Here is a 13,548-nt window from a genome sequence, read left to right on the forward strand (position 1 = left end):
TCGTCGTCGTCTTGTCGCCGCCGCTCATCCATCCTGACCGACGGCGCGCGCGTCACATCACGTCACCTCCGAGAAGGCGCAGACCCGTGCGGGACGGATAGAGCGCCTTACGTGCGTGCGTGCGTGCGTACGTGCGTACGTACCGTGCGTGCGTGCGTGCGTGCGTGCGCGCGTACGTTTCCTTTTCTCGGCTTCGTTTTCCTTTCGAGCACAAGAGGAACGAGGGAAAGGACTCGCTAGTAAAAATGGAGTTGCGCTTGCACTCACCAGCAGGAGCGGAACCGATCGTGTATCAGTGGCCTCTTACCTCTGGATCAGGCTCTGTGAGTAAATCAATGAAAAAAAAAAAAAATGAAAAAAACGCGTACGACTGACAGTTTTGTTTGTCTATTATCTGCATTTATTTATTTTCTTTTCTCGTGTCACGCTACTGAGGCTAGCTGTGCTCCATGACGCTAAATGTCTTTTATGTAAATATGTGTCTGTGTAGGATCGTCACGATGGAGCGTTGGACGTTATCGAAACTATGCGATGGGTTTGCGAAGATTTGCCAGATCTGAAATTACCCTTAGAAAACAATATCCTCTGTGACTATGATCCAAGAGACTACGAAAGTATGAAAAGCTTGTGCGATAGATTTAATAGGGCCATCGATAGTTTAGTACAATTGGTATGTTTAGCTCTCTTTTCTTGTAATATATTGTCTGTGTGTGTGTGTGTGTGTATTTTTTTTTCCTTTCATTTCCTTTGATTTACTCCCCAAGTTCTAAACGGTAAAACATATTGATGGTTTGTTGAAAAATGTCTCTATAGGAAAAAGGCACCAGCCTGCCATCCCAGAGACTAAATAAAAGACCTAGTAGAGGATTACTTCGTCATATACTTCAACAAACTTATAATCAAGCTGTGGTTGAACCAGACAAGTTAAATCAGTATGAGCCTTTTTCACCCGAAGTCTATGGCGAAACGAGTTACGAGCTTGTATGCCAGATGATTGATCAAATTGATGTGACAGAGGACGATGTTTTTGTAGACTTAGGTTCTGGAGTTGGTCAAGTGGTTCTTCAGATGGCAGCTGCAACTTTGTGTAAAATTTGTATCGGCGTAGAGAGAGCTGATGTACCATCAAAATATGCACAGGTACAAATACACATAATTATAAATTAACGATTATAAATTTCTTTTATTTTTTTAAGTAAGTAAAGACGGCATGTCTTATCGATTTGAAATGTTAAACTATTGTAGAGCATGGAAATAAATTTTCGAAAATGGTTAAATTGGTATGGGAAACGATGCGGAGAATATCGTTTAGTAAAAGGAGACTTCTTAGCCGATGAACATAGGGAAAGTATAACCGGAGCTACTATAGTGTTTGTTAATAATTTTGCATTTGGTCCAACGGTTGATCATCAATTGAAGGAACGCTTCGCTGATTTACGGGACGGCGCGCGTATAGTATCCTCAAAATCATTTTGTCCGCTAAACTTCCGAATAACGGACAGGAACTTGAGTGGTAATACATTTATTTTTTAACGAATATTTCCATAAACCTCCACAATTTTGATTTTGCAATTTTTATCCCATCAGATATTGGCACGATAATGCATGTCTCGGAGATGTCACCGTTAAAAGGTTCCGTCTCTTGGACTGGTAAGCCGGTGTCATATTATTTGCACGTAATCGATCGAACGAAATTAGAACGTTATTTCCACCGCTTAAAGAACAATAAACAAGGTGGCTTAGATGAAAACTCTGATTCTGTGATAAGCAACACTGCCAGCAATAGTAGTAAGATTTCTAATAGGAATGAAAGAGGTGACAGAGCCAAGAGAGATCTTTCAAGGCAATTGGACAGTCCGAATCATTCAGAGCAGCAAGGGACAAATAGTGACTCCGATTTAGATGACAGCACTATTAAAAGTCGTCGACAGCCAAATAAAATACGGAGGAAATTCAATCGAAAAACTACGAATGGCATTACGAGAGCTCCAGCTAGAGGTAGACAGAGAGGAAGAGGTGTTAAGAGAGCCAAGCCTAAAAAGGCAATCAATATATCTGGACTAGATTTGTTACATAGTCAAACTTTACTCAGTACGTCACCTCAAGCTCTTGGAAAAAAACCTCCGCCTGCTCCTGGCTGTGTAGATCAACAACTGTCTTCATTGTCGCTTTCATTGCAATCGCATTCCACTTCAGTGCATGAAGAACTCAGTATACCACCCGCTCCGTCCGCCACTCCTTACGCTCTACAAATACTTCTGGACTTGTATAGGTAATTATTTTATGTATCTTTATTTTTTTTCTCTATATCTTCCCCTTCTCTCTCTCTATCATTTTGACCTCTGTTACACATCACGCTAAATCGGATTTAATAACATCCATGGTTATGAAATTGGCCAATCGTAGCTATTCTTTAGAAGAATGGGACTGTAATTAGTCAGTTTCATAATTACGGATGTTATTAAATCCGATTAAGGGTGCCGTGTAAATGTAGTCTTTGATTCTGTTTTTCTCTGTATTGTTAACCTTTAAATACAAGTATGTGGGATGATCATAGATATCAGATATAGAACTTTCTTTAGAACCTTGTTTTGAAGAAGGAAAATAAAAAAGTATTACTGATGAAGTTCACTATTTTTACATTCTTGTATGTCATGAAGGTATAACTAAGTAATTTATCTATTGTAACATATCAATGAAAAATATCACTATAAAATTAAATGTTTGTGTATAAAATTAAAATTTTTGGGAGACTGTTCTGAGTATCTCATCTACCAAACCTTGCGTACAACTTTAAACCACACATCTATTTTTAAAGATTAATATTATAAATAAAAATCTATTTTTGTCATAGGGACCAATTTATGCTTATGTTAGAATCGATGAGAACGCCCACTTACAAGTTATCCGTCAATACGGATATTGCGAAAGAAAGAGAAAAGAACTCAAAACTTCAGTCGAGAGCGGCGCAATTGGAGAAACAAATTAAAGTGTTGATAGATGACAGCGTAGCTCTCTTGAAAGCAAGAATGACTGAATTAGGTATCAATGCAACGTCACCCGGGGATCTATTGGCGAAAGCCAAGGAAATAGTTCTAAGACATAAACAGCTACAGGCTAAAGCGAGCAAATTGCAAGCGCAAGTGGCATCTATGGAAACAGAACAAAATAGGCTAGTGGCGCTTAGACATCAAGAATTACAAGAAAAATATAATGGTCATACAATTGGCATAACGAATCCACATCAACCGCTCACCGAGGATTATTTGTTGAAAGAAATTTCCGCCACTCTTTCTCAGCGTAAACGATTACATTCTCAGGTATGTATTTTTGTTACTTAACAGCATTTAACAATTGATTTCATTTGTGCAATAACATATGTATTACTTTTGCATCCTCCTGTTACTTTTTTCTTGCTTCTTTCTCTCATATTGGATATACATATGTATATGCGTGAAACACAAAAAAGATTTGTTTCTTTTGAATTTCATTAAATTTCTTTTTTGTGCAATAGGTTTCAAAACTAGAGCACGAATTAAACGTATTGGAAAGAACAAGTAATGAGAAGCAAGCCGCTGCTATTGCTCAGCAGCAGAAGGACGCGATTGGAAGTAAACATTCGCAAAATTTACATCATGGTAGTCAGCAGCAGAGTATTAAAAATGGAGCAGCGCGTAAAGGTAGGGAAGGTCGTTCGAGATCGCAGGAATGGCCCGACGTTCCGGACATAGGAAAGATACAGGAAAATAATCCAGAAATATTAGCACAAAAGATTTTAGAAACGGGAAGGCAGATAGAAGCGGGTCGTATACCAAACAGACAGAGTGCTAATAGCAATTCCAGAACTAGACTGCCACAGGCTTCTCTCACCTTCTCCACATCGTCTTCTATTTCATCCACACAACCGCAGACGGCCAATACAGACATATCGAATCGAATTCAAGAGCCTCCTAGAGTCGCCAATTTTGAGGATAGACTAAAAAGTATCATCACAAGTGTATTAAACGAAGACCAACAAAATAGGAACAAGCAACAACAGATGCAATTGCAAGTGCAATTGCAAAGTCAGTCCGAATCCGAGAGAAAGCGCGTTTCGTTATCACAGAATGTTTCTACTCCGGATTATACTCAAGTGAGTGCACTGATTCTTAAATGCATATCTTAGGTATTCACGTAATCTCGTAAAAGTAATTTTAAATCCGCATGTATAATATTTTTTATCGTTTTATAGGTTTCACCTGCAAAGTTAGCATTGCGCCGTCATCTTTCGCAAGAACGTCTTTCATCGATTCATTTGACACCGTCTGATAGATCGACAATCGATCCTAGGCAACCGTCGAATTATGACAATCGGCTTGTAGCAAGTGGGAGTGGATTACTCGGTACAAGGACGATTGGCGATCTCGTCAGTGGAGAAATAGAAAGAACTCTGGAGATATCCAATCAATCTATAATAAATGCCACCGTTGATATGAGCGCAATTATGAGACCCGAAACTGTATATTCTCCTATTAGTAGGCCAGCAAGTGCTGAAGGAGATGCTGGATTGTCGACGTTGGCGCATGTAGCTAGTTACGCGCCCACCTCTTCGGGGACTTCTACCTCCACACCCACGACTAGTTCGAGATCATCTGTGCTCTTCACTCCAGTAACGCAACCACAAAGGTACCTATTCCTTTATATTTCACGATTACTTTAAGTAATCCAGCAAAACGCTCGAGATACAAGATAAATTGTTTCTATTGTTAGATATACACCGGTTCAATTGCCGCGAGCGGATATTAAGCCTTATCACGAATCTTACTTTTCGGATAATCCGTCTCAGTCGCTCACACAATCGCATTCGGCGGCGTCACCTCTACATTCATCTCAAAACACATCGAATGGCGAATTGTTACCTGTAGAAGGGCTCGCAGCGTCGTTGCACGCTCGAATATTAAACCACAATAGTAGCGGCAAAACCGAATCTACTCTTTCCGGCAGTAGAAGGTAATGATATCATACGTTATATTTGAAATCGAGCACATGTAACATGACATTCTTGTTATATTTAGATATCAGCCATATCCACGATATCCAACAAACAGTAGTAATAATGGAAACGCGACAAGTAATACGATAACCGCAGCTTGCCAATCACAACCGTTGATGACAGTAAAAACGGAAGCGGTTGTATCGTCGGTAAGCACAAGCGGAGCACCTTTAAGTCCTCTTGTCGAACCACACTCCAATACTTCAACGCCACTAGTCGATGAACCCCAGATGACAACGCAAAGACAACGAAGTGCCGTTGGAGATGACGGTAAGCGTAAGAAAGACTTGTGTTTTTGGGACTTGAAAAAGATATCCCATTAGAACATTGATAATAAAATATATGCTTGGCTGTATTTCTATTGACTATGCTTTTCGGTACAGTTGCTACGGAAGACCTATCGTAATACGTGAAGTTATTAAATATTTGTGAAATTTTCAAATAGTGCTTTGATTTCTCTTATACTTTGCGATAAAATAGATATTTACATATATTTATTAGTTATATTAGTAATTCAAGTTGTTAAATAACGCAAACTAGATTGTAACATTACCTTATTTGTCCATTCAATACGAAAATTTGCCAAAAATATCTTTCAATTTTCTTTAGAAAAAAATACACATACACGTACCTTTTTTGAAGAGAAACACACATATGTATTTTCAGCATTTACCCTTTTTTTTTAGTCTTATTGCCTAGTCAAAGTCTCGTTACAAGTGTTTCGAAGCGTTTGATTGATCAATCAGAAAAAAGAATTTTACAAATTGACCAATCAAGAAATGCTTTAAAAGCATTTGTAGCATCGCATTGACTATATCCATTATATATAACAAGGGATGATAGTACTGCCAACAAAAATCTTTGCACTACACAACCCTAAATGCCACTTTGCGCTTAAGTCCTTTTAGATATATTTAGATACGGTATTTTTTTTTTCTGATGCATCTCTTCACGTATTTACATGCACTAATGGTTTAGCTTATCTTACGGAGCTGGTACCTGACTTTTATTTATATTTATTTTTGTTGTTGTTTGCTGTATTTGTTAGATGCACTGTAGCTGTTTGTTGGTTAGTTCTGTCTGTCACATACTCAATCTCAGAATCCCTGAAGCTTGTTTTATTAGAGATTGAGACACACAGATGAGAGGGAGAAATGAAAAAATACGGCTGCCTGTGGGTTGGTTCGTCGGTTCAATCACCGGTGAGTTGTCCCACGGGGGTCAAAATTCATTTTGTTATTTGATTTTCATTCCGTAAAATATATAAAATATATAAAAGATTTTATCATCTTTTTTGCCTTATAGGCACACATGCGAGCAGCGTACGCCCCTTCTATTTTGAGAAACAACACAAAAGACACTATTTAGAAATTCGTTTCCATGAAAATAAGCCAGACTTGCAAAGATACAAATTCTACTTCGTGAATGAATTATATGTATATAGCATGTTGAATCGGAGTTTAAGCTAATGTATTTTAATTGGTGGACTGTACTTTTAATGCATGTTGCATGACAAATTTTATTTTATTTTCTATTCATTTTACTATTTATATTCCACTTCTAGTATAGCTATTTCAGTTTAATCAATTATTATATATAAAAAGTATAAATAGTGTAGTAATACATATTAGTACACATTTTAATTCACATTCGTTTTAACATTTTGCTGTATTTCATATTTATAACAACTTCAAATTTTATTTGAGGAAATTTATTTTGTTTAAGATTACAAAATTCATTATATACAGCTATATGATTTATGCTTATTCTACCAATGTAATTTAATTTTAATCTCGGTTCAATTAACTTTTCATCTTTTTCTAGTTCTAAGAATTTATAGTTACTACTCTATATTGATATAAGCGAGCATTAATGTTATAAATAAAACTGATTCTAATTTTTATTTTGTTCGATTTATTTATGCATTAAATAGAAACACAGCAACTTGTGTAGCACTTAAAATTTACTTTAATATTATCTAAAATGTTTGCATGCAATAAATAATGATCATAGTGTATAAATGTAGACTAATTTGAATTCAGGCAGTTTTCTACTTTTGTAGAATATATATTTATAAGATATATAATTGCATAAATGTATGAAAGATAATTAATAAATGTTAGATAATTAGTAATAAATGAATCTGTATCATACTATCTGTATCTAATTAATGGCTTATTTTTATGAAAATTTAGTGATACATTGCTTATTTAAAGCTAATTTATTATAAGCTAATTTATTATAATGTTACAATGATTAATTGAGATTATTTTGCAGATGGAGAAGCTGACTGGCAAGATCGTATCAGCTCAGGATTTGATCGCTTGGTCGCGTTTGCTTCCACAGAATTGGATAAACGTAGACGATCAACAGAAGGAGTAAATACAAGTCCCGACAGTGGGTTAGGTTCGGATAGCGTCGTAACAGGGCCACCACCTGTAGTACCTTCTCCTGACGAAGCGTTAGGACCACCGAGAACACCTTCCCCGACCAGCCCCCGTCCTGCAAATTCATCTAATAATAATCCCCCGAGTGCAACATCTTCAGTACCTTTGAAATACCAACGACAACTAGATCCTGAGCGACATCACTTTAAGAAGAAGTTTTTTCATCGTGATTGGAGTAATTCTGCAAGTACCAGCAAGTTTCGTCCTAAAGGCAAAGATTGGGATTGGAATCATTCCGGGCAATGGCCTTCGAATGACGAACAATCCTAATTTTGCCTGTACTGTGTGAAAGATAATTTTTTATATTAATGATGAGAAAGTTTGCTTTTTCTTTCGAGCTTAGGTGAGGGAAACAAAATGGGCGTTGTTTTTATTTTTAAAGTTATTAAATTATTGTTCTCGTTTTGTTATGTATAATAACTCTCTTTTATAATATAATGACGATTCGTATTTTTCGTGTACGTGGATGGTACACGCTTACGATATCAAAAAAAGACACAAGTATCTTGTATAATTAAATCAAGGACAGATTAAGACTTGTTTTTTTTTTCACTGCAACGACATTGAAAAACAAGTGTGTAAAAAAAGAGAAACGAAAAGTTGTGTGAATTTTTTTATTTCATTCATACTTCAAGTAAATTAGTTATTTTAACAAGTAAACTTATCAACTATCATGATATTTGTTCTCGTTAAAAATGTAAACAGCACGGAAAAATTAATTTATGTTCATATATAATATAAAAAAATGAATTTGTATTTCTCATTTCTAGCAGTAGAATTTTTAATATCGCAGTGAGAAAGCAGAAGTCTTAAAAGAAAAGGAATGAAAAAAAGAAAAATCTGCATGTAAACATATTTGAGTGAGATCAATGAAGTTGATGAACACTTGTGGTTCATTTAACTTCAAATACATTTGTATTATACAATGAATATAATTAAGAATAAATGAATACTAACGGATTCATGAATTTTAAGTTTATGCTGATTAAGATTGCAAGGCTACTAGCAATTATACGTGTTATATATTGAGAAACATTTACAGATATTGAAAGAGAGTTATCTGATATTATTCTCATTGATGTAGCATTTTAAGGTATTATTATTATTATTATATTATCAGTAATCAAATTTTTTTTAGTTTGTTTACTTTGTGAATAATTACCACCAATTATGTCTCTTCTAACAATAATACAATATTGTTGAAATTGTATACCATGTTCATGTAGATTATAAAGGTCTCGTAATCTACGCCTGTATACACATGCACATAAAATCGCATAACACAAACATAGATGCATACACATGGCTTCGTTGATGCACATTAGACACATTAAAGAAATATCATAATGTTGTAGGAATCATGATGTAGGTATGTATCATAATGTATGTATGTATTGTATTGTATTGTATTGTATGTGCCTGCGTGGATATGCGCACGCGTGTACGCGTGTGTGACGTTTGATATGTATATATGTTTGTATGTATGACGGTATGTATTACAGGCGTATTACGGTAGACCGAACAATTGGCATTGAAAAAAAGAGGAAAAAGAACAAACCAGCAAAACCTTTGTGTGTTCGTAGCAAATATTGGCTACAAATTTTATATACGGCTATATCTTCCACCATTTGGAGGATATATACCTAAGTGTTCACTGTGGTTCATAGAATTATGGTAATGAACCGTATAAAAAAATAGTCACTTAAAAATGCATTCGTATTTCAAGGCGAAAAGTTAAAGGCAAATTGTTTTTTCGGTACACATCTACATACATTGTTGTGTGACTGTGCGAAATATCCAAAGAATGGCAGTTGCGAGTCAGTTTACAAAGTTTTATATGGTGCATCATATAATTGGGCATCATGCATGGTTTCCGGTGTTGCGAAATAAATCGAGTAAACGTCGAATAAACAAGTAGTACTTCAAATTGACGCTTTACAAAAGCGATGCTATATTGTATGTATAAAGGTCCTTTCTTTTTTACATTGCCGAGTTATTCCGGTCGTGTACAAGACGATTCTTAATTACATGTCAATCCACAGTACATTCGTAATCTATCGTTTGATCTAAAATATCATTTTAAGATGTGCTACAACACACGTGCGTTACAAAAGCAAACGGGTGCTTTAAACATCTTAAATTTGTTACAATAGTTCAGAAATTTACGTTCATATGTGGATTGTTTCTTTTGGATTTATCGCCTTAAATATTGACATATAATTTGGTTTCATTTTGTACATACATGTGTATTACAGTTATACTACTTTATTTCAAGTTGCACTTAAAAATATTTGAAACGCTTATCCCAAGTCTCACTTGATTCCTTATCTAATTATTTTAGACATAAAAAGGATTTATACAATCTATAATGTATGCTCATATATGTATCAGATATTTTTAAGTGTTATTTGAGATGAAACAATATAATTGTAATACAAAGATATATACCTATACATATATATATACATATATATGGAAGGATCATCATGTTAGACTGTGAGAAATTGATTATCGTATTATTTAATATATCCTCTAATCGTCATATTTATAGTTGATAACGAGCATTGCCAAGCATGCTAGATACACTGCCGAATCTTCTATAAATTAATTTTATTATTGATCGCAATTATTATTTATTGTTTTTATTGAGATATTTTAATACTATTACTATTTGTAACAAGTAAAATTTTTCTTTATTATTTCTACCTTCCCGCACATATATATAGCAATTTTCTGGCGGTATTTTCGATTTAAATAAAGCTTTGTGGTTATTATCATACTAGTTATCTCCTTTACCGAGGCGCAATTTATCAGTGTACAATAAATAATAAATTTTGATAGTAGTTTTGATTTTAGAATTCAAGAAATCAAATTATGAATTAGAGTCAAGCGTGCGACTATTGTTATCATCATATGTGCTACATATATATCAGCTATATAAATAAATTTTTCCGAATTATATCGCCACTGCTGGTACCATAGGTCAAGTTAATCTTTCTGCTCAAAACTTGAAAACATAAATAGCTTATACATATGTAGGTGTCAATGACACAATGCATATTTTTAAATGCAAGTACCAGCATGCACTTTGTATATAAACTTCCGAAATGATAACGAATATACGGGTTTTATATCGTATGTGTGTATATATATATATATATATTTAAATATATAAAGAGACATTATAATTACGTTCTTCTAAGTACTTGAACTTGAAACACACGATGAAGATCATGTCCTCTGTATTGATGAGGTTGATATTGATAATTTTATTAAATCAAGTGTACGCGCGTAATATACCAAGAGATACCGAGGTAATATTGCTGCCACTATGGAACTCGAAAGGTGCATCAGAGGTACATTATCGTATAGTTTAATTTATTCTTTAAAAGTATAAGACTTAAATCAGATTATTATTTACATTTGATTTAATGATTATTCGATTTGCAGATTCCCTTAACTTTCAAAGTCTTTGGACAATTGATCCAGTTGAATCTACGTAGAAATGACAACATCGTATCGCCTCAGTTTCAAGTCTGGAAACATAATGCAAAGAGCATCACGGAAGAACTGTCGCAATTAAATGCACCGGATCCTTGTTATTATCTTCACAAGAGTCATGAAGGTTCCGCAGCCATAAGTTTTTGTCAAGAACATGGATTGGTGATATTTTTTGGAGAAAATTTTTAATTCTCCTCTCTCTCTCTCTCTCTCTCTCTCTCTCTCGGTATAAGGATGTGCGTAAAATAAAATAAAAATAAAAATGCATCTCTCTGTTGGAGGTAGCACGGGCTCGTCTTTCTGGAAAACGTTACATTGGAGATCACGCCTTTGCGGAACGACCTTGCATCTTTACCCTTACTCATTGACGACCATTATATTAAAGAAGAAGCCAGTCTTCCGTTAGGTGACCCTCATGTAGTCAAGCGATCATCATCGAGATCACCGTTCATTGATCCAGATTTTGAAACCAAGCGACGCCTAATACGAGATACTAAAGAAAATTTAACATTGGAACTGGCAGTCTTCTTCGACGAGGCTGCATATCGTTTGTTTTCACCTTTTCTGGATGAAGACGATGAGAAGATTCGTGACATGTTGTTAGCGTACGTTAATGGTATTCAGGCACTGTATCATCATCCGAGTCTCGGTGTCTCAATCGACATCTCATTGATACGGTTAGACATTATTCAAAGACAGCCAATTGATCTACCGCATTTTGGCGGCGAGAGAGGTAGCTTGTTGGATTCATTTTGTTATTATGCGAACGCTCGCAATCCTCCGGAGGACTCTCATTTCCATCACTGGGACATGGGCCTCTATGTAACTGGACTGGATCTTTATGCGATCGAAAACGGAAGGAAGAACGGCGCTACCATGGGACTAGCCACCGTCGGTGGTTTGTGCATCCCATATTATTCCTGCGTGATAGCAGAATTGGGAGTTACGGACCAACTTGGAAAGCCGTATCCGTCTGCGGGTTTTACATCGGTTTATATCGCCGCTCATGAAATCGGTCACAAGTAAGCTATACTTGAGCGATATGATATGTAACTATCGATGCTCGAATGATCTGTTTGTTTAAAAGTTTAGGAATGCCACACGATTCAAGTGGCAATGCGTGTCCAAAGGATGGATACATAATGTCACCCAGTAGAGGCGTTCGAGGTGAGACGGTTTGGTCTGACTGTAGCCGTGAGGTGGCCGAGATGCTTTCGCAAACGAAACACTGTCTCTTGGATCAGCCGGAGCCACGAAATTTCTCGGATGCACTCGCGCATAATCATTCTCGATATCGCGATTTACCTGGAAAAGAATGGACCGCCAAGAGGCAGTGCGAGTTACTTTTACGCGACAAGGATGCGGACGTTGTTACATTGTATCAGGCGTGTCAGTCTTTGCAATGTAAAACGCCTCACAGGAGTGGATATTATTTCGCAGGACCAGCGTTAGACGGTACATAAGTGTCATATGAATAGGTCTGTTCGGCAAACTAATTTGTTTTTTTCTTTTTTTTTCTACAGGGACTCGATGCGCGTCCGGTAGAGAATGTCGCGGTGGAGAATGTCTACCCGTTCCCGAACCAGCACCGGAATCATCTGATAGCCAGAAAGATAGCTGGAGCGAATGGAAGGAAGGTTCCTGCAGTAGCGGTTGTTTGCAAAGATCCAAAGGCGCTCGAGTAAGACGACGATTCTGCGAGAATCGAAACCGTTTGAGAATGGCGAGAGATTGCAAAGGGATGTATTACGATGTAATATTGTGCAAGGATGAGAAACTTTGCAAAAAGAAACGCAGAACGATCGACGAGTTTGCCACGCTGAAATGTGGCCTTTTCAGCGAAAGATTACCCAAATTGGACGGGACGGCGAAAGGATTGCAGGCGGCTCACGAAGCCGACATGCCATGGATGGCCTGTGCTATATTCTGTCGGCGAAAGGACATTGCCGCTTATTACGCACCACGCGTTGAATTAAATGACCTTGGACTCGACCCATACTTTCCGGATGGAACATGGTGCCACGCTGAAGAGGGCCAAGATTACTTCTGTCGTCAGCATCACTGTCTGCCAGAAAACTTTCGATTCGGTAAAAAATTACCGAAAATTTATCGATACGAGGACGACAATGAGGAATTGGGACCGCAAAACGCACAAAATCGACTTGGATTCGCCGATCGATCGAGTGTCATCAAGTACCTGACATCAGGCCCAGATGGTATACCTTTGTTGACTTCTGTATCGCGCAGTATCGCTTCTCCATTTGACGAAGATGAATGGATCGACAAGGATTATATCGAATTACCTCCATCCATATCAGAATCGCCTTATCCCATTATTAACAGTTATTAACAACATTAAGAAGGAAAGATGAACTGGTGAACAAGAAAAAAGGATCGATAATTATTAGTCGATCGAGCGACAAGGTCACTATATATTGCAAGACAAGGAGAGAAGTAGACTACTGCATAAAGTGGACGCATATTCTCTCCCGATTCGTATGAGAGCACTCGAGAGATAGGACGAGAGAGCGATGACGTCATCCACTTCACCATCTATTTTAAGAGTGT

At 36.7% G+C, this 13,548-nt stretch overlaps 2 protein-coding genes across 4 annotated transcripts; both read left to right on the forward strand.

Moving 5' to 3' along the window:
* gpp (DOT1 like histone lysine methyltransferase grappa) lies at positions 1–8,299 on the forward strand. 3 transcript variants are annotated; one of them, XM_011052780.2, is made up of 12 exons: positions 1–323; positions 491–670; positions 814–1,140; positions 1,246–1,513; positions 1,588–2,272; positions 2,855–3,320; positions 3,515–3,680; positions 3,765–4,132; positions 4,232–4,665; positions 4,750–4,989; positions 5,055–5,302; positions 7,310–8,299. In XM_011052780.2, the coding sequence occupies exons 1-12, from the start codon at positions 246–248 to the stop codon at positions 7,747–7,749; spliced, it is 3,900 nt and encodes a 1,299-aa protein (XP_011051082.2). In that variant the 5' UTR covers positions 1–245; the 3' UTR covers positions 7,750–8,299. The 3 variants fall into 3 exon arrangements, with proteins under 3 accessions (XP_011051082.2, XP_011051081.2, XP_011051083.1); XM_011052779.2 differs by having other exon boundaries at positions 3,515–4,132; XM_011052781.2 differs by lacking the exon at positions 7,310–8,299 and adding an exon at positions 6,081–6,218 and having other exon boundaries at positions 3,515–4,132.
* Positions 8,300–10,307: 2,008 nt separating this feature from the next.
* On the forward strand, positions 10,308–13,545 carry stl (ADAMTS metallopeptidase stall). The gene is made up of 5 exons (XM_087409030.1): positions 10,308–10,835; positions 10,930–11,142; positions 11,266–12,002; positions 12,068–12,435; positions 12,504–13,545. Exons 1-5 carry the CDS (start codon positions 10,704–10,706, stop codon positions 13,328–13,330), a joined length of 2,277 nt encoding a protein of 758 aa, XP_087265156.1. The 5' UTR covers positions 10,308–10,703; the 3' UTR covers positions 13,331–13,545.
* The last annotated feature ends 3 nt before the right edge of the window (positions 13,546–13,548 follow it).

The sequence above is a fragment of the Acromyrmex echinatior genome, chromosome 1 (assembly GCF_024713525.1).
Source record: "Acromyrmex echinatior isolate Ae372 chromosome 1, ASM2471352v2, whole genome shotgun sequence".
Taxonomy (NCBI): Eukaryota; Metazoa; Arthropoda; class Insecta; order Hymenoptera; family Formicidae; genus Acromyrmex; species Acromyrmex echinatior.

Bases quoted from the DNA above. Each gene is read 5' to 3' on its own strand.
- stl (XM_087409030.1), top strand. From the start codon at position 10,704: ATGAAGATCATGTCCTCTGTATTGATGAGGTTGATATTGATAATTTTA. The intron at 10,836-10,929 runs GTACATTATCGT...TTCGATTTGCAG, and splicing joins ACTCGAAAGGTGCATCAGAG to ATTCCCTTAACTTTCAAAGT. The intron at 12,003-12,067 runs GTAAGCTATACT...TTTGTTTAAAAG, and splicing joins GCTCATGAAATCGGTCACAA to TTTAGGAATGCCACACGATT.
- gpp (XM_011052779.2), top strand. From the start codon at position 246: ATGGAGTTGCGCTTGCACTCACCAGCAGGAGCGGAACCGATCGTGTAT. The intron at 1,141-1,245 runs GTACAAATACAC...AAACTATTGTAG, and splicing joins TACCATCAAAATATGCACAG to AGCATGGAAATAAATTTTCG. The intron at 1,514-1,587 runs GTAATACATTTA...TTATCCCATCAG, and splicing joins AACGGACAGGAACTTGAGTG to ATATTGGCACGATAATGCAT.